The sequence below is a fragment of the Strigops habroptila genome, chromosome 14 (assembly GCF_004027225.2).
Source record: "Strigops habroptila isolate Jane chromosome 14, bStrHab1.2.pri, whole genome shotgun sequence".
Taxonomy (NCBI): Eukaryota; Metazoa; Chordata; class Aves; order Psittaciformes; family Psittacidae; genus Strigops; species Strigops habroptila.
Genome location: NC_044290.2, coordinates 2,961,944 through 2,981,004, shown reverse-complemented (window position 1 = coordinate 2,981,004; position 19,061 = coordinate 2,961,944). Strand labels below are relative to the sequence as shown.

At 54.6% G+C, this 19,061-nt stretch overlaps 2 protein-coding genes across 2 annotated transcripts in view; one reads left to right on the top strand and one right to left on the bottom strand.

Annotated features, from left to right (window-relative positions):
• Positions 1-1,760: 1,760 nt before the first annotated feature.
• On the bottom strand, positions 1,761-3,830 carry AANAT (aralkylamine N-acetyltransferase). The gene is made up of 3 exons (XM_030506277.2): positions 3,641-3,830; positions 2,760-2,914; positions 1,761-2,066 (listed from the first exon to the last, which is right to left on the bottom strand). The coding sequence occupies exons 1-3, from the start codon at positions 3,795-3,797 to the stop codon at positions 1,761-1,763; spliced, it is 618 nt and encodes a 205-aa protein (XP_030362137.1). The 5' UTR covers positions 3,798-3,830.
• An 8,464-nt stretch (positions 3,831-12,294) lies between these two features.
• UBE2O (ubiquitin conjugating enzyme E2 O) overlaps positions 12,295-19,061 on the top strand; it is a 67,516-nt gene continuing 60,749 nt past the window's right edge. Inside the window, exon 1 of the mRNA XM_030505685.1 lies at positions 12,295-12,778. Within this exon, the coding sequence (XP_030361545.1) occupies positions 12,407-12,778 (372 nt within the window). The 5' untranslated portion in view covers positions 12,295-12,406. The remainder of the gene's footprint in view (positions 12,779-19,061) is intronic.

The window sequence follows — 19,061 nt, the reverse complement described above, 5'->3', positions numbered from 1 at the left end:
GAAATTCCCTTTTTGGAAGCAGAGAGGCTGCACGTGCTGTGTTCATAGTGCCATGCCGGGAGGTAGGCATGGAAAGAAAACACCCCGGGTGCTTGTGTGGCTGCTCCTGAAGCCCAGAGACCCCTCGGGAAGCTGTCTGTGCTCCCACCTTCCGCTGCTGCCTCCAGTCCCTATTGTTACCCCTTTCCTTCTTCAAAGCATAGAGACCCAGGAGCCCTCCCCACCTCGAATGATGCTGGACAGATGGAAGTGCAGGATGGGGCAGTTGCCGTCTTCCTTCCGTGCCTGCCCCGGCCCTGGCTGCTGCTCCCCAGCATCTCCTCGTCCCTGCCACTGGCCGCGGTGTGAAGGCAGGTCCTTCTGGGGGCCGGTGACCCCTCTGGGCTGGTTTGGACCCAGGCTCTCTGTCCCCTGGTGTGTGTTGCTTTGGTGCTGGTGGGTCTGAGCACTGTTAAATGGGGGAAGGTGGAATCCCCCAGTTGGGATGTCCTGGGATGAGTATTCAAGGGCTGGGAGCTCGGCTCCCTCTGTCCACAAGTGCTCCCAGGGTGAGCCTGGGAGCAATGTGGCACCTCCATCCTTCCCTGCATCCTTCCCTCCTCCATGGGCCAGTTTTCACCCCCACTCCCTCCCTCCCTCCTGTTGCTGTTCCAGCCAAAGACAGACACTTCACCTCACTTGTCTCTTTTTGATACTTTTTTAACAGCTGTGGTTTTTTTCCCTTCCTTAATAAATTTCTACCTGTATTTAATGAGACACAAAAGCCTCTTCTCCCTTCTCAGGCGTGGGGGTGCAGCACTTTTGGGTGTTGTGGTGGTTTTGGTGGTGGTTGGTGTGGCAGGGAGGGAGGATGAGCTGGTGGTGCCTGGGGCTCGTGCCCTGGTGTGCAGGGCTGTGCTCTCCTCATCTCCTCTCAGGGGACAGGGTTTTGAGGGTCTCAAGAAGGGGAAGCCAAATACCTGCAGTAGAAAGACCCGTGGATCCCCTTCACTTTGCCCGATGGCAGAGCCACCCCCCCTGTGTCCCCTTCATTGAATGACCCAGGGCTGGATTTGCCCCATCTCCCTCAAAGCCAAGATGCCCCAAGGGGTGTTGGCTGTGGCTGTTGTGGCGAGGTGAGTGTCAGAGCAGGACAGAAACACGCACAGGCTGTGTAGAAAACCACCACCATGCCTTTATTTACTGCTTGACAACAGCTTGAGGTGTTTGCAAGCGGCTTGTCCTGGGCCAGATGTGGGTTTGGGGGGGACTGGTTTGGAGTGGCCCCCAAGGAAGGCTTCATAGTGTGGGGCTGGGGATGTGCTCCAAGGGCTCTGGATAGATGTTCACAGGCAGGGGGGCATCTGCCAGGACCCCTGTTTGGTCTTGGGCTGCTCAGAGAGGGCTTGGCTATGGTGTGCTTCACTGGTGGGGCTGGTGGTGGTGCCGGGAGAGGGGCATGTGTATGTATGGGCTTTACTGGGTGTCTCTGCAAAACGTGGCTCTGAACACCCCGAAATCAGCAGAGACCCCCAACCTTCCCATTCCCAGGGGGTTCTTAGCCCTGCAGCCTGCCCTGGCTTGTCTGCACAGCCATGGCTAAAGCAGAGCCCACGGGGACGGTGCTGGGATGGGACCAGGCTGGTGCCCCGGCTGGAAGGCAGAGGTGGCAGAGGGAGTAGGTGCAGCCGGGGCCAGCTGCGGAGGATGTGGAGCTGCGGTGGGGATGGAGAGGGGTCGCAGCCTCCCGTCCCCAGCAGCAGGGCTGGAGCGGAGGGCGCTCAGCAGCCGCTGTTCCTGCGCATGAAGGCATGTCCCCGCACGGCGTGCTCCATCTCGATGAAGGCCATGTCCCCCACCGTCACTGCGCAGGGCCCCAGCGCCCGGAACCCGCACTTCTGGTAGAAGGGCACGAGGAAGCCTTGGCACATGAGCAGGGCGCGCCGGGCGGAGGGCAGGCCCCGCAGGTACTGCAGGTACCGCCACATGAGGATGGAGCCCTTGCCCTGCTGCCGGCAGCCGCGGTGCACCGCCAGCACGTGGATGTGCACAGCCGTGCCCTGCGGCCGGTGCAGGGTCAGCGCAGCCTGCGGGGGGGAGCGCGGGTTAGTGCCCGTCCTGTGCGTCTCCTGGTTCCCAACACCAATGGATCGGAGATCGAGTTGGAAAAGACCTTTAAGCTCATCCAGTCCAACCGCTCCCCAGCACTGCCAAGGCCACCACTAACCCACGGCACTGAGGCTTCGGCTACACGGGGTGTGAACACTTGCAGGGACGGTGACTCCAGCACTGCCCTGGGCAGCCTGTTCCAATGCCTGAGCACCCTCTGGGGAAGGAATTGTTCCTCATCTCCATCTAAACCTGCCCTGGTGCAGCTTGAGGCTGCTTCCTCTTGTCCCATCCCTTGTTCCTTGGGAGCAGAGACCGACCCCACGTCACTACAACCTCCTGTCAGGCAGTTGTAGAGAGCGATAACGTCCCCATGAGCCTTCCCTTCTCCAGACTAAACAACCCCAAATTCAAGGTCCACATCCTCCCCATAAGGACAAGGGTCCTGTTGCCATCCCCCTTCAGCTCCCCCATCATAACCTTGGATGCTTTTTAATCATAAAATGAATGCTGAGGGGAATTAATTGGCATCTTTTTAACAGCATCAGTAAAATTAATTAATAAGGAAGTTAATTTCCACCAGCACAGCCTTGGGAGAAGACTTGCTGGGTAGCCTTGGGGAGCTTCTGGTCCCCATTGCACAAGATGGGATAACAGGGTCTGGTTCTTACCTGGCTGAGCCTCTCCTGGTCCCAGAGGGAGCCGATGATGAACGCCACGAGCCGCCCTTCCTCAAACCAGCCGAGGGACAGCTCCGGGCACAGGTTCAGGAAGTGGCGGATCTCATCCAGGTGGAGGGGACAGTCCCCGGAGACAGAGATGAAGGCTGGAGGGGGATGGCAGTGAGTGGAGGGGGGGGACCAGGGACATCCAGACCCAAAACCCCCCAGCACTGATGTAGGTGAGGAAAGCAGGATGTGATGGGGAGAGATCCTGTGTCCTGCTTCCTACTTGCTCTAAAGGAGTTCTGAGGCGCCTGGATGGCTCCAGGGAGCAGCTCTGCTTATCCAAAAGCAGCCCCCCATGGCCCAGGGACTGGCTTCAAGCTCTTGCTGCTGATCCAAGGCCGCTGCAGTGGGTGCTGAGATGAACCCTCCCTCCCAGCATCTCCCGGCTGCTCTTTGGCGAGGACAGAGAAATGGGCCGGGTGAGTCTGGGAGAGCGGAGCGGGGGGTGCCTGGGGTGGAGGGGAGGGGGAAGGTTGCTGGGGGTGCATCTCACGGTGTGACAGGAGGCAGAGTGTGGTGTCCTTCCTCCCGCTTCCCCCTCTCCTGCTGCCCACTGGCTCCCAGGGCTGTTCTGGGAGGTCTGGTCCAGGATCACCCCAGGCTGCTCAGCCCAGGACATCACCCCCCACCATCCCCACACCACGGTGGATGGCTGAGCTGAGGGCCATGGTGGCCTGGCCACAAGTCACAACCGCTGAGTCCCTCTCTCATCACCCTCGAGGGCACACAGGGAGGATTTTGGCACCATGACATACCCTCAAAGAACACAAGGGACCAGCGAAGGGAAGGGAAAGGCAGGACACTCCCCCCGGGCAGCCCCTCACCTTCCCTCTCGATCTCGAACACGCTGACGGCATCCTCGGGGCTGAGGCAGCGGAACTCGCTGGCGGGCAGCGTGTGACGGCGCTGGCCCCGGGCAGAGCTGCGGGGGGACCTCACATGGACGGGCTTCAGGAAAGGCACCGCGCTGAGCACCGACATCCTGCTCCTGCTCCCGCTCCCGCCCGGCTTCCCACCGCTCCGCTGCTCGGGCAGCCTCTGCCGGCGCCTGGTCCCGCTGGCAGCGCCCTCGGTTTCAGCCAAGCTTCTCCGGTGCTCTCAGCTGCTGGAAATGCCTGTTGGTCACACACAGGGATAGGCTGCTTGGCACCCTTCTCCTGTACATGTGAGGAGATATATATATATAGAATCATAGACACATATAGGATGCTGGAGAGGGACTCTTCATCAGGGACTGGAGAGACAGGACAAGGGGTGATGGGTTCAAACTGAAACAGGGGCAGTTCAGGTTGGATCTAAGGCAGAAGCTCTTCCCTGTGAGGGTGCTGAGGCGCTGGCACAGGGTGCCCAGAGAAGCTGTGGCTGCCCCATCCCTGGCAGTGTTCAAGGCCAGGTTGGACACAGGGACTTGGAGCAACCTGCTCTAGTGGAAGGTGTCCCTGCCCATGGCAGGGGGTTGGAGCTGGATGAGCTTTAAGGTCCTTTCCAACACAAACCATTCCCTGGTTCTATGATATATGCAAGCAAATACCTGTCCACAGTGACCCCATTGCCAGTTTGCCATCACCGTGAGCTGGGGTCATTGCCTGGGGGGACCAGGATACTGGCACCAGCCAAGGGCTGTAGCAAACCCAGGGAGCAGGGTGACAAAAGCCTGGTGACCAGTTAGGAGGTCTGGGTGGTGGGACAGAGCAGGGGCAGAGCTGGGGGTGACAGCTGGAGCAGGAGGAGCCGGCGTGGGGCTGAGCATCCTGCCTAACATCTCCCAGCCCATGGCAAAGCCAGGCAGTGGGACAGGCCACAGAGCCCTGGGACAGGCAGGGTGGGATGTGGCTGCAGGATACCAAGAGGATGCAAAAGGAGCATTTCTGGGTGAAAGCTCCTTGTGACGCTCTTGCTTTCATGGTGCAGCATGTCTGTGTGTGAGTGAGAGGTCAGTGCTGGGCGACCATGCAGGCACTGAGGTGTCCCAGCATGGACACGCACCAGGCAGCCAGAGACAGCCCCAGATGTCAGGATTGACTCCCTCTTCCAGCTCCCTCAACAGGTAAGTGACACGGCTGAGCGCCTGTTGGGCTCTTGGGTCACATCCATGCTCACAGATAGAGCTGAGATGGGTTCATGCAGGATGAGTGGGTGCCTGTGGCTGCAAAGACCAGTGTCCTCCTTGGGCAAGATGTCCCAGGCTCTGCCCCTGCTCAGGGAGCTTTGGGCAGCGTGATCCCACCAGGCACAGCCTGTTCCAGGACATGCTGCCTGTGATGCTAGAGCCCATATCCCTCAGTTCCCCCAGGAGGGTCACCAGTGCCCGAGCTCATCCATCAGCACCATCCTGCATAGCCCGGCCCAATCCCTCAACCTGGATCAGAGCCTGGAGCTTCAATCTGCCTCTGGTTTCATGTGTGAACAATCCAAGCTAATAAATCCAAGGAGAACCACAAACTGAGTGGATAACTTCACTAAACACATGCATTCCACAGGCAGAAACAGTGGGAATTGCTCCTGGAGCCAGTTATCCCTGCTCAGCCCAGTATTCCAGCCTTCTGCAGTAAAGCCACTGTGAAGCCAGGTCACTTTTGATGATTGTCTGAGAGGTGCCAGCTTTCCCTGCTAATTATAGGCTTGCCTCCAGCTAATAGGATTTATGGAAACAAAAGCATTACCAGCACAAACACTGCACAGGGCAGAACAAGCTGGGAATTTTCCACCCTGAAATGCCCAGGGCTGGGTGCTTGGAATGCCTGTTTTATCCAGCCCAGGGTGAGAGGGGGCTGTTGTGATGGATTTTCACTGAATTGCTGGGTTGGCAGTGGATGTGTAGCGAAGGGATTGGGTCCATCAGGGAGAATGGGTTTATTTGGTGGGGGAATTATTGAGCAGCCCCAGTGCTTGTTCTGGTCACCAAGCGCTGAAGTGGTGCTGGGGGTGGGTGGTTTGTGCTCTGGGAAACATGTAGGAAGGAGGTAAAGGGGTGGCTGAGGTGGAGGGGACAGCAGGGTGCTGGGGGTGCAGTGTTTGTAGAGCTTCTTATCAAATGTTCTGGAACTTCTCAGCCTGCTAATTGGATTAGGGGCTCATCCAACCTGGTTAAATCCCAGAGGAGGCAGGAGGACAGGCTCTGGCACCTAGAAAATGCAGCGGTGGTTTGATCCTGGGCGGTGCTGAGTGCCTGAGGATGGCAGGGCAGAGCCAGCACAGTACAGCCTCAGGCAAGGCTGATGTTCCAGCTGCCGTGGGAATCCTGGAGCAGGATTATGGAGTCACAGAATGGTTTGGGTTGGAAGGGATCATTCAAAGTCACCTGGTCCTAATCCCTCCATCATGAGCAGGGACATCTTCCAGTAGACCAGGTTCCTCAGGGATGTCTGCTCACTGATAGCCACTGTTGAACAGTTCAGTGTCCAAGAGCAAGTCTTCATCCCAGATCACTTAAACACTGGAAGGAACTGAATAGTGGAAAGTCTCTACAAGGACATCCAGAGCTGGGGATTCAAGAGCTCTTGTGCAAGTGGCTGCTCCGTTCTCATTAGAGATACCTGGGAAAGGGGGCTCAGATCCCTCCAGCTACTTCTATAAACTTCTTGAGACCCCAAAAAACAACAGCCCAGGGCAGAAACCGCTGATGGGGAAAGGTTGCTCCTTGGCTTCTTTTCCTTGTATTTTTCCCCCCTCTGGCACTTTATTCCTGGCAACCCAGGTTACACCGCTGCAAGTCTGATCTATTTGTGTCTGTGTTCTGGAAACGAACTCCTTGCTTTGCTTCTCAGCTCTCCACAGATGCAAAGTTCTTCTGGGGTGGGCTGGGCAGATACACGGAGCAGAGAGGACCCATCCATCACCCCAGCCCGTCCCTGGAGCTGACCCAAGCCCTGCCATGTGGGCACCAGCACTGCTGTTACACCCAGGGAGCATCTGACATGCAGAGGCGAAGGAAACTCAACCCAGCTCACAAAGTGAGAACCAGAGTGAGGAGGAAAATCCTCAATCCCTGGCTTGAGACATCTGTCTTCCAATGCTCCAGCGCAGCCTCCTGTATCTTGTCCAAGTCACACCCCAGGCTACATTTTGTGCTTTAACTCCTTCCAGCCCCATACACTCCCGTGTACACAGCAGCTACCAAAAGCTTGCTCTGTAAATTCCCCCCCCCCCAACGCTCATGTTTGTGCACTAGAGATCAAAGCATCTGCGTGGTCCGGAGAGGACCTCACATGTAAATAAAGAGGCAGGTCTGCAGTATCTCCCTAACAGCATCTTGCGATTATTATGTGATGAATCCGCCTGGCTTTGGAGCTTGGCTTTTTAAATGAGTTGGTGTCAAGGAGTTATTCACCCATTTCTGAAGCTGAATGTTCTTTGCAAAAGACCTCAAGATCTTCCAACACCCTGAACAGAGAGGGTTTCAGTGAGAAGAGTCCTTACACCCAGGTTTTGATAGTGTTGGAAGTGCAGGGATGGGACATGGGCTGTGGTGACAGTCACGCTCTTACCTCCACCAAAGCCACTTTTCAGACCAGCAAAGCTCCATGCACCAACCTCCCTCCCCTCTGGCGCAATTCTCCCCCTTCCTGGGATCCTGGGGCTGGCAGGTCACTGGGCTGACTGGACTATGGGCTGTCCCCAAGGCTGGTGCAGCACCGGGATGCGGGGTTCTTACCGGACAGGGCCCCTGCGCCGCTCCTCAACCCGCCTGGCTCCGATGGTGCTGTCTCAGAGCAGAGGAGGAGCCGTGGTTCTGCCTCCCCTCCTCTGCCTGCTGCACCCTCCGCAGCCCCGGCTTATATATTTGTTATTTACGGAGCACGTGATGCCATCCTCTAAGGAGTTTATGGCTCTGATGACAGACAGGGTGAGGTGAGAGGCTTTAAGGTGACAGGCCAGCAAAAGGATCCCATCGGGCTTCTATTTCAACCCCCTCTCCCCTCCCGCAATCACTGCCCGCAGAGGGATAAAGCATTTAGCTGATTGCTCTGCCCTGAGTCTCTGCTGCAGGGAGAGCGCAGGACTCAGCTAGGACAGGAAAGCAATGTGTGCCTGATCCAGACCTCCCTGACGGCATCAGGAGATGGTGACAACAGCCCTGCCAAGAGTGGCTGAGCTTCGTTAGGATGCCCATCACCCCAAGGAAGGTCACAGTCATGCCTGCACATCATGCCAGGCATAACCATGGCTTGGGTTTCAGCTGCTGGGGAGGGAAATCAGCTGGTTCCTTGTGGGATGAGGGGCCAGACCTGAGGTTTCTGCCCCAAGGAGCTTACTCCAAAGACCAAGCATCTCCCTTGCACAGCCCTCTATTGTGTAAGAGACTGGATAGGCAAAGCCAGCAACATTTGTCCTCGTCAGGATCTGTGTAATAAAAGGGGGATTATCCCAGGCATGAGCATGATGTTGGAATCATCATTATCATCATGAACCAGATGCAGCCCTGAAAGGAGCCCAGAGCAGGAGGCAGAGCTGGCTTTGTTCCACCGGAGACATGTCCAGGGCAGCTCAGGACCCGTGTCTGTTTCCAGCCATGGGTGAGGTGACCCCTTAAGGGAGACACTCCCTTATCTCCCTTTTCTTTTTTCTCATGGAATTTAAACAGAAATACAACCCAGCAGCTTTCTGCTCATCAGAATTGGCATTTCAGAGCAACTCCCAAACACTTAGGCTGAGCCCAGCAGAGCAGAGGCTGGTCTGTGGCTGGAATACTCAAGCAGGGATGCTGCATTCGGTGGCTTTAGCCGGATCCGTCTCTCCCTGCTCCTACATAGCTGCAGAGGGTCAAATACTCCATTAAATAAGAGTCACAGCAGTGTGCTGGGACTTACATATTTATCAGCTCTCTCAGCATCTTCAAAGAGCCTTGAGCTGTCACTGCAGCCAGGCTGGTCCCTTCGCTGGAGTCCTGCTCAGGAAGGTGGCAATCGTCTCTGGGTAGGATTTGCAGAGGGGTGGCACGTGGAGTGCAGATCAACCACGACTTGTCCCCTGCTCTGCCAGGACTTGGAGCTGGAGTGACACACACGCAGCCCAGGGGCTCCTCAGCCTTCCTGGCCTCAATGGGCAGGGTCTGCCATCACAGGGGACAAAGGTGGCATCAGGGTCCTCCCCTGAGTGCCACCATCAGGGAGGTTTCTCTGCCAAACTCATGTACTCACATAATTTCCAAGCTGGATGCTTTGCTTACATCCCTGTCTCACACCTTCCCCGGCTTAGCCATGGGGACCCAAGAGGGTGACGCTTTTCTCCTAGCAGTAGCATAAGAGGGGTGGCAGCGGGACATCACTGCAGGGTCAGCCACGGGCTCTGATTCCATTCTCCCTTGTCTCCTGCCTTTTCATCAGCTACCACAGACCAGCAGCGTGGAGTGCTCGTCATTGCTGTACCTTCACAGCAGGATGTGGCTCTTTGGGCATACTCAGTATCCTCAGCACTTGCCAGGCTGGCTCCTGCTGCTTTATCCCTCAGTGCTCCCGTGCTGAGCTGCCAAGAGCAGTTCAAACTCACCAGCAGGTCCAATGAAGCCAGTGTGCCCCCAGCCCCTGTGCTGGAGAGGGATGTTCGGTGCAGGTTAAGAGCCTGGGAGCCGGGGCTCTGCTGGAATAGAGGGTCAAGGCTCCCATGGACGGTGGCCAGACCCCAGCCCCAGGCTCTAAACAGACCCTAGAGGGGCTGGTTCTGCGCTGTGCTCTGAAATATTAATATACATACACTATATAGACATAAAACATGCAGATATACACGCATGTGGCTTTCCTCTGGCATATTCCTTTTGGCCCATCAGTGCAGCTGATGCCCTTTTGCGAGGGTGCAGGGCTGATATCCTCCGCAGCAGCACACCGGGAGCGGCCGGGCCAGATCCTGCTCGGCGGCGGTAGGTGGCAGCCCACGAGGTGGCACCAGAGCCCCGCCGCAGCGCGGGCACCGGGACCCTTCGGGCATCATCGGGCATCACCAGCATCACCGGGCACCCATCACCGGCCACCCACCGGGCATCACCGGGCACTGAGGCCCTCCGAGCATCACCGGGAATCACCAGGGACGGGGGTCTTCCAAGCACCCCAGCATCACCGGACATCCCAACACCTGCAGACCTCACCAGCACCACTGGGCTTCACCAGCACGCTTGGGCATCACTGGGCATCCGAGTACCCCACAGGCATCACCAGGCATCACCGGCATCCTGCAGGCATCACCAGCATCACTGGGCATCCCCGTACCCTGCAGGCATCAGTGGCACCGTGCAGGCATCACCACTATCTTGTGGGTACCCGGCACCCTCTGGGCATCCCTCACACCCTGCAGGCATCCTGGTGCCCTCTGGACATCGCAGCACCCCGGTGGGCATCCCAGCACCCACCCCTTAACCCCTGCAAGGCCTGTGCAAAGATACCCCATGAGAGGTGCACCAAGAGCCAGCCAGGTCCCAAGGAGGAGGGAAGGGGGTCTGCCTTTCACCAGTGTCTCGACAGGGAGATGCTGGTGATCCAGCAGCCATAAAGAGGTTGGATCTCAGGGGCAGCTTGCTTGCAGGATGTTCTCCTGCAAAGTAAAGGCCATCGCTTCCCAATCAGCCTAACAGCAGGAATTGTCCCTAAATGAGGCAGTGGGGGGCTGCTTGACATGTATCACTTGCAGACGTCCTGTTCAGACCTCCTGCTGAATCAGGCTCATTTGCCAAAAAAACACGGATGCAAAACGCTTCTTGGGTTTGCCATAGTGTTTTGCAGAGTAGTGCTACTTCCCTATGGAAGCATGGCAGAGCCCCAGCTGGGATCACAGTGCAAAACCACCTGGCTCAACTCCTGCTAACAGCCCTCACTTGTCCCCATTAAAATCCCCCTGCTGTGGGTCTGGCCTGTTGTATAATGTGCTTGTTTGCATGGCTATTTGTGGCTACCTGAAACCCCACCGCTGCTCTTCAGCATGTCTCTGAAGAGGTACGGTTTTCATCTACGCACACAATTATGCCCATTACATGTATCTATATTTTATTAGTGGCTGTCAGATGTACATTAAGGAGATGATGAGAAGCATCACCATGCTGGGTAAAGCTGTGCTTTGGAGCCTTGAGAAGAACATGGCACCAGTGCCAAAGGGCACCTCCCAAAGGCCTGATCCTGTTCCTACAAAGGCACAATTCACCCCAACTACACCAGGAGAGAGGCTGGTACCTGGTCCCCAGCTCCAAGGGGAGCCAAATGCCCTGGGGAGATGTGCTGCACGCTCCACTCCAGTGATGCTCAGAGGGTAAAATCCTTGTGCTGGAGGCATTTGTGTGCTCAGCAAGTGCTGAGCTCATCCCTTCTACTCTCCACTTCACAGAGGTCATGGCTCCCTGTAAACAGCCCTGTAACCACATGGCACTGAATGGATATTTAAACTGCCTTTTCCCAAGGGTAGGCTGCTATTTTCCCACCCAATGGTCCCTTTTAGCTCTGTTCTGTTCCTTATCCCTGGTGATGATGCCAAGGAATGCTCAACCACATCAACACGCCACCCCTCTGAATAAAGTGATGCTGTAGCGAGTGATTAAACACTGGTGTCAAGGTCGGGCTGGCCCAGGGGAAGGCAGGCGCTGGGAGAGCTGCTCTGCCTGCAGCTCCCTCATTTGGAGACGGGATGGGAATAGTTTGTACTTCCCATCACCTAGAGCATCCTGCTGCCCACACCTCGGGATAGCCGAGGAACTGGGTAGGGATGAAATGCCAGCTGCCTGCCGGCGCATCCCTCAGCCACGCACCACCCGGCTGCCCCAGCCTCATCCAAGCCGCTTCCTGGGAGTTTAGGGCCATTTACAAGGTTGGAAAATCCCGGCAGGCCTGAGGAGACGGGCTCTGCTCCCTCATGGGATGGTGAATCCTGGAGGTGAGCATGGGCAGACCTTTCTCCTGGTTGCTTTTCCTAAAAGGGGAAAACGTGGCAGGAGAAGTGATCCAGCTGAGGCAGAGCAACCTCGCATTTCGGGGAGGGAGAGGGCAAGAGGGAAAGCGCTGCTCTGAAGCTCCCGTTTCCTGCAGCAAAACAAGTCAGGCTGAGGATTCCGGCATTTTCCTAATATTCCAGCCAATGTTGCACAGGTGGGGAGACCTAGGGAACAAAGAGGCAGGATATCTGTGGGTAAAGGACAGGCAGTGATGGCTGGTTTGGATTCCATCAGCCCTTCACCAGTGGGACCAGCTCAAGAAACCAGTTCTGTTTCAAAATTCCCTGGAGACAGAGGAGGGAAAACTCCTTGGAGTCAATGGAGTCAAATAAAGTCAGTGACCGGGGACATGGGAAAGGTGCAATGCAGGGACATGGGGCTGGTGCAGTGCAACCCCCAGTGACTGGGGACGTGGGGCTGGGGCAGTGCAACCCCCGATGACTGAGGACATGGTACAGCCCACCCTCCCCCAGTGACTGTGGACATGGTTCAGCCCAAACCCCCCCCAGGGTCCATGTCCGCACCCGCCCCGTGCCGCGCAGTGGGCGTGGCCTGTGGGTAGGCGTGTCCTCGCGTGGCCCCGCCCCCTCGGTCCGTTACTTGCGCGCGGCCCGCCCTACCCCTCCCCTCCCCTCCCCCGCCCGCCGAGGCGGCCGCGCGCTCTGCCGTGACTCCCGGCGCCATGGCGGACCTGCCCGCGGAGCCGGCCCCGGCACCGGCCCCGGCACCGGCCCCCGCCCCGCCGCTGCCGGCCCCGCCGGGCGGCTCGCAGCGCCTCCTCTTCTCGCACGACCTGGTGTCGGGCCGCTACCGCGGCTCGGTGCGCTTCGGCCTGGTGCGCCTCATCCACGGCGAGGACTCGGAGGAGGACTCGGATGAGGGCGGCCGAGGCACCGGCACCGGCGGCGGCGGCGCCGCCAGCTCGGGAGGCTCCGAGTCGGGAGGGCCCGGCACCGGCGGCGCGGAGGAGGGCCGCGCCAGCCCGCTGCGGCGGGGCTACGTGCGGGTGCAGTGGTACCCGGAGGGCATCAAGCAGCACGTCAAGGAGACCAAGGTAACCGGGGCGGCCTCGGGCTCCGCCGGCTCCCGCCGACCTGGGGGCTGCCCGCGGCCTGCCGCGGCCTCTGCGTCCGCGTGTGGCCCGCACCGGGGGGCCTGGCTCCGCCTTGGAGGCGTCCTGGGGCAGGGCCCTGCGCGGGCTGTGGTGTCCGGCGCTCCGGCGCCCCCGCCGAAGGGGGTTTGCGCCCTTTCTTGCGTTACCCTATCCTTGCCCCGGTGTGGGGCAGCGGTCTGAGCAGGGAAGGTGACGGGGTCCTCCAGAGGTTGAAATCCTTGTCCCTTTCCCTTCCTTCATTGCGCTCCTTTCTGCAAGGCCGGCGTGGATGCTGCTGCTGCCCTTTGCTGGTGGCAAAACACAGCTAAGGTGCTGGGATGTAATCATAGAATCGTAGCCTAGAATGGTTTGGGTTGGAAGGGACCTTAAAGCTCATCCAGTTCTAACCTCTGCCACGGGCAGGGACACCTTCTGCTGTTTAATGGCATACAGAGAGGCCTGCCTGTAAAGGTGGTTTGTGTGAGCTTCCAGACCCCTCATGCTGGGAATGTGGGCTGGTATCTGCCTTCATGGACAGTGTCGTCATTGCCTGTTTTCAGGGAGTCAACAGCTGAATAGGGAAACCTTGACGTGGGGTTTCCCTGTTCAGGCTTCAGCGGGCAGTAATTGTGGTCTGGATCTGCCCTTGTTGACGTGAGCATGTACCCCCCACTGCTGAGCCATACGTAAATCTGTGACCTCGTAATTCCATCTGAAGAGCCACAAGGTGTAGGTAGGTGTGTGTCAGAACATTCCCACTTCCCAAAGTTCGCCTGGTGTAGACTGACTGACAGTACAGAGACAAAAGCGAGCGAGGGGGCACTATAATATAACACAAAGGGGCCTGTGAGGAATGGGCGTTGCAGTGAACAAAACAGGCCTGCACTGTCCTTGCGGTGGGTCCTGGCACTCCTCTGGGGTGGCAGGTGAACTGGGAGGCTTCTGGTACGCTGTGTGCTTTGCTGGTGCAGAAATGGCCTTGTGCGCTGGAGGAGAGAGGGAAGACAGAGGAAGAAAGGTGTGTTGCAGTCCTACAGGCATCGGTGGGATTGCAAGTGCTAACGGAATGAGCTAAATTTAGGTGGTAGTGTCATTGCACACGTGACCAGTTGGAGATAAGGAAAATGAAAACAGGTATTCAGAAAAGATAGTGCCACGTGATGGATTTCTACCTTGGGAAAATAAAAGCCTTCTTTCTCTAAAGAACCACAATTCAGTCACTGCAGCTTTCCAGTGAAATCTTTGTGTGCTGTTGCAGCAAGGATTTGTCCGAGGTTGAGTGTGGTTTAAGCATCTAAACAAAGCCACCTTGGTTTGGGTGAGTAAACACAGACTTAGGAGTTGCTACTGGGTTCCCAAATCCAGGAGTGTTAGCTCTGACTTCAGTCGCTTGGTAACTGAACCCTTTGCAGTGTTAGAAAAAGCTAGACTGGGGAGGATCAGAAATCAAAGCCAGTTATGTGAATAAACTGTCTTTCCTTTTCATGGTGGTTCTCCTCTGGTGTCGGCATCTCTACCACTTTAACCTGCGGAGAAGTCTCCTAAGTGCTTGAGGAATTAAGGTGTACTTGTATTGATTTTTCCGTCTGAGAAGCTGCCCACTAACAAAATTGAGAGGCATTGTGTGCCATCTGCACTGCAGCTCGGGGTTGCTAAAAACAAACCTGATGCCATTGGAAACATGTTATGGGACTTACCATTTCTTGGTTATAATTAGGGTTTTTGGCTGTCTGCTGAGCCAGCCCTCTTTGCGTTACACTGCCGTGTGAGAACCAGCCAGGTATGCCTGATGTACTACTTGTCCGTGCTGGAAGGGGTACAAACTGCGGGCACTACATGGTTGTCCTGAGCCTGAAGTTTGTTGGCTTTTGAGTGCTGTTGCCCGCTGTTACCTGTAGATGCTTCTTTTAGTATCTTTGACTCTCTTAACATCTTTGACTGTGAGATTCTTGTTTGACATCCTGAATGTTAACTTGTGCTGGTCACAGCTAAGCCATGTTTGAGAGGGTGCTTGTGGCACCCTTGTATTTCCCTGAGCTCTTAATTTTGAAATGGGCAGAGGGTAAAGGTGCTCATGGTGCCAGGGCTTCCATGAGCCCCATCTTGTGCCATCGTGTGCCTTGTTTTGTGTGTTAGATTGATTCCTGTCTCTCCCCTGCTTGTCAAGCACTTGAAGATCTATGAACGCTGGTGTATGGATTGGATAGAGTGTTGTAACTGAGGGAGAAATAAAGTTGTTGCACATTTTGAGGGTAGTGAAACACCTTTAGCTTCCAGTGCAAAGGTTAAAAGCAGCTTTCTGTACCCAGTTACAATCCAGAGCTTTCCTGGCTTTAAACTCTGGGCCAGTTACACGTTGTTTTCCAGCTAGGGAATAAGTAGGCTAATCACTCTTACTGGTGCTTCTACAAGTTCAGTGCTTGCTGTTGCTCTTTCCTGTTGGAGGGGGGCGGCGCTTAAACGCCAGCACATCATTACTGATGTTAATAGGTAATAAAACTTGGTCTTGAAGAGAGCTCTCAGTCAGTACAAAAGCCCCACCAGCTCCTCTTGTAATAAGTGGTACATCTGAGTGCACTCCTGCCTTTTGATTCCTGTGTTGATAGTCATAGCACTATCAAGACGATAATGTGGATTTACCCTCTGGCTCCTTGTGCCCCTTTCCTGCCTTCCCTGAGCCCTGTTTAAAACGCTGGGAAATCATTGTAGCTGAATATTGTAAAACCCAAGCAGTCCTGGAAGGAGCAAGCTTCTCTTTACAAGTATATTTGCCATCTATGTCTTTTCTGACCCAGCAAACCTGAAGAGCAGTTCCTCTGAGTGGCTAAAGCCATATCTCTTGTCTTCATGGTACTGTTGGGTGTGATTACAAGACAGGTGGTGAAATGCTGTGATCTGGTGTGAGCACTTAGTGCTTTTTCTAACACATTAGCAGGAGCATTTGAGCCCCAGCTGAATGTTAATTCAGGATTTCTCAGCTGCAGGTTAGCATTCCTGCTGCATGCTTCAGCTGCTTTGGGAACCTCACAAAGATGCTGGGATGGATTGGGTGTTAGTAATGCTCATAAGGTGCCTGAGAATGCTGCTCCCCTTCCTCCTGCCTCTCACCCGAAAGCCTCCGAGCTCTCTGCCACCTTTCCTGCTCACAAAGCCGGTGCAAGGCAGCTTCTGCAGCTGGGGAAATGGAGGGTGCAGGTGTTGTGTTTCAGCACCTTATCTCCAGGCCTTCAGCCAAGCTCCTGGCCTCCAAAATCCCTGCTCTGTGTCCACCCTGGGAGGGAATGCTTGTGCTGGTGTCTCGGTGTGATGCTGTGGTACACACACAGTGCTGATGGATTAACGTGGAGGGACCCTACAGGGCCCCAGCATTGCTGTAAGAGTCAAAGTACAAGCCTATTTTTTTTTTGGCAGCCTTTTGTTTCCAAGGTCCAGGATACAGCTTGGTTTGGGTGGCTCTGCCTGCGTTCAGCTGTGCTGTGGAGACAGATTCAGACTATCGGTGCTCCTCAGACATAACCCCGTGGCTGATCCGCTTGTTAGCTGGAAATTATCTGATATTATCTCTGTGGATTCAACCCTGCCTCGTCCCACACAGCCCTTCTGTCCCTTTTTTTTTTTCACTGCTAGAATTTCTTGACCTCAAATTCTGAGTCATGAATATAAGATTGCGGGAGAAATTTCTGAAGACTTTATACTTGCATCATTTCAAGGTTTTAATGAATAGTTTATTTCCTGTCTGAATTCTGCCATGTAGTTACTGCTATGACCTAGACTTTCCAGTTATGATCTTCCTGTGCTTAAACATAAGGGAAGGAAATAAATCTTTCACTGTCCCTTTGCAGACCCTCTCAGCCCTCACTGCTGGGATCCCAGCCCATGCTCTTTAGATGTTAATCCTACCTAGTGACTCTCTGGAACCTATTTGCAGTTGAGGGATGAAAACAGCCTAAAAATCTTCCATCATCCAAGCTGGCAAGAGGTTCTCTGTCTGGAAGTGCAGTGATGCAGCGTGAGTGTCTTGCAGCAGGTCAGGAGGGAGAGCTCTGCCTTGCACAGGCAGGATCCTTTTCAGGAGCCATGAGGAGATGCTGGTCGCAGCCCAGAACTCCATGTTTGTTGCAGCACACAAATTCCATGCTCATAAGCTATTAAGAGTGGGGTTTATTGCATGAGGAAGCTGTATCTAACCCTCTTCTTGCATCTAACATTTCAGTTGGTCTCCCAGGGGAGTTCTTTGAAACCACCTGATGTTTGTAGCCGTTAGAGACAGCAGACAAGAAAAGGCTTACTGGAATTTTTGCTGTTCTGTGTAAAATAGAACCACTTTAATGGGTGACCTTTCCATCCTGTGAGTATCTGTTGCAAGGTTACGTACCCTTGAGCCGGTTCCCCATTTTACTTTGATTTGTTTGACTTTTGCAATATAGACTTGGGGATCATCATTAATATTTTACTGCAAAAGCAGAATCCTGCACAACTCATGGGCTGGAAGTCTCAGGAGTACTAAAAAGTGTATGAATACAGCGCTAAATACTGCATGGAGAGTTGTTTTGTGTACAGTGTGCACAGTGAGTTGATCATGCAGGAGTTGCAAGTGGCCACCTGGGCTAAGCGATGAGTTAGAACTATTCCGAACCTGGACAGGAGGGTTGTTCTTAAAAGGACAAAACCTGTCCCCTGGCAGGCAGGTTTTGTGACATGATCTCTTCCAATGTGCTGGTATCGCTCCAAAAAAGAAACCCAAGTAATAATGCTCTTAGGACCAGTAAACAAACTAATGTGCACTAAAAGCTTTAGAAGGAGTCGATCAAAGCCCGTGACAGGTTTTGGTGAGGGAGGCATTTACTGCAGCTTTCCCATACAAGCTCTTCCTTCACTGCTGTGCTGCAGCTCCGATGCAGACTGTTGCAAAGAAGCAGCATTAAGCAGTTTTATCAAGTTACTTTTTTTGGCTGAAGGTTCTTCATTGCAGTTAAATGGCAGAAGCTTTGACAGTTGCTTTTTGGGGCAAGGTCTTGCTTATAGCAGCTGCCCTCAGCTCCTCTCTTCAGAGGAAAGACACTTTGTAATGTTTAGCATCTGTGTTGGTGCTGGGAAATAATTGTGAAGCTAAAAGCCTCTTCTCGCTTGACTCTGTTTAATTACTTGGGGGATTTCAGAGGCTCAGAAGGTGATGGCACCTTCCTAAATGCTACTGAGGAAAAACCTGCCTCATTGTTTCCACTCTTCTGTTACCTCCCACCCTCTGCTGAGTTTTGGACCAAACGGGTTGTTGTAAGCACTGGAGCTGATGCTTTTATCTGGAATCTTTGAACTTGCTTTTGAGGTTGTCAGTCCTGGGTTTCCTGTACTGAGGGATGCGAGATGATGGCTTGGCTTTCTTCATTTTATGTGGTGCTCGGAGCACTTGACCTGTAACTCAGTTCAGGCTCTTTGCGTAGCAGGGGTGTCCCACTCCTGAGACCTTTAGACCTGTGACAAGGTAGGTGAATGCTAACTCCATCTTCTGGAACAACAAAAACCCATAAAGAGAGACTCCATGGGAATGTTGGGGCTTTCTCTTCTTTTTTCTGTTTGCTGTTGGCTGTTTTATTGCAAAATACATATGTGCATGTTTGTGTCTGAAACCAAGATACTCTGCTGGCTTGAATTTGTGAAGTTTTAGTTTCACCTCAACATGAGGAAGAACTGCTTTACGCTGAAGGTGGCAGAGCCCTGGAACAGGCTGCCCGGGAGGGTTGTGGAGTCCCCCTCTCTGCAGACATTCCAAACCCCCCAGGGACACGTTCCTGTGCGACCTGCTCTGGGTGGCCCTGCCTTGCCTTGGTATTCTGTGGAGTTAAACTTCAGCAAAAGCCAGTTTCTGTTAATGGCAAGGTCTTGGGACTGGGTAGGGGATTTACCTTTGAGAGCTGTGGATGTTTTCTTCCTCTCTGAATGTTAAGTGTTTCTGTGAAGGCAGCAGACTACGCAGAGGCGTTAGAGCAATAATGAGTGTAAAGGGTGATGAGAAACATCAAATGCTATGAAAAACATGTGGTTTTGTCAGTGGAGGTGGTGGGGATTACTGATGACTGCAGTAGCTGCTTTCAGATGTGCCTGGGTTTCAACTTCACAGGTATCCTTTTAGTTTTAGAGCTCTTCTTGGTGTGAGCTAAACGAATTGATTGGAGGATCCTGTGCCTGCTATGGGGAGCCAGAGCACACACAGCCTGACTTCATGCAGTTTGGGGTGTTGTGTTTC

What these genes read in the sequence shown, in the direction of transcription:
- AANAT (XM_030506277.2), bottom strand. Translation starts at nt 3,797, where the DNA reads ATGTCGGTGCTCAGCGCGGTGCCTTTCCTGAAGCCCGTCCATGTGAGG. An exon ending in GTTCGAGATCGAGAGGGAAG is followed by an intron (nt 2,915 to 3,640) that starts GTGAGGGGCTGC and finishes ATCCCCCTCCAG; the next exon opens with CCTTCATCTCTGTCTCCGGG. An exon ending in ACCAGGAGAGGCTCAGCCAG is followed by an intron (nt 2,067 to 2,759) that starts GTAAGAACCAGA and finishes TCCCCCCCGCAG; the next exon opens with GCTGCGCTGACCCTGCACCG.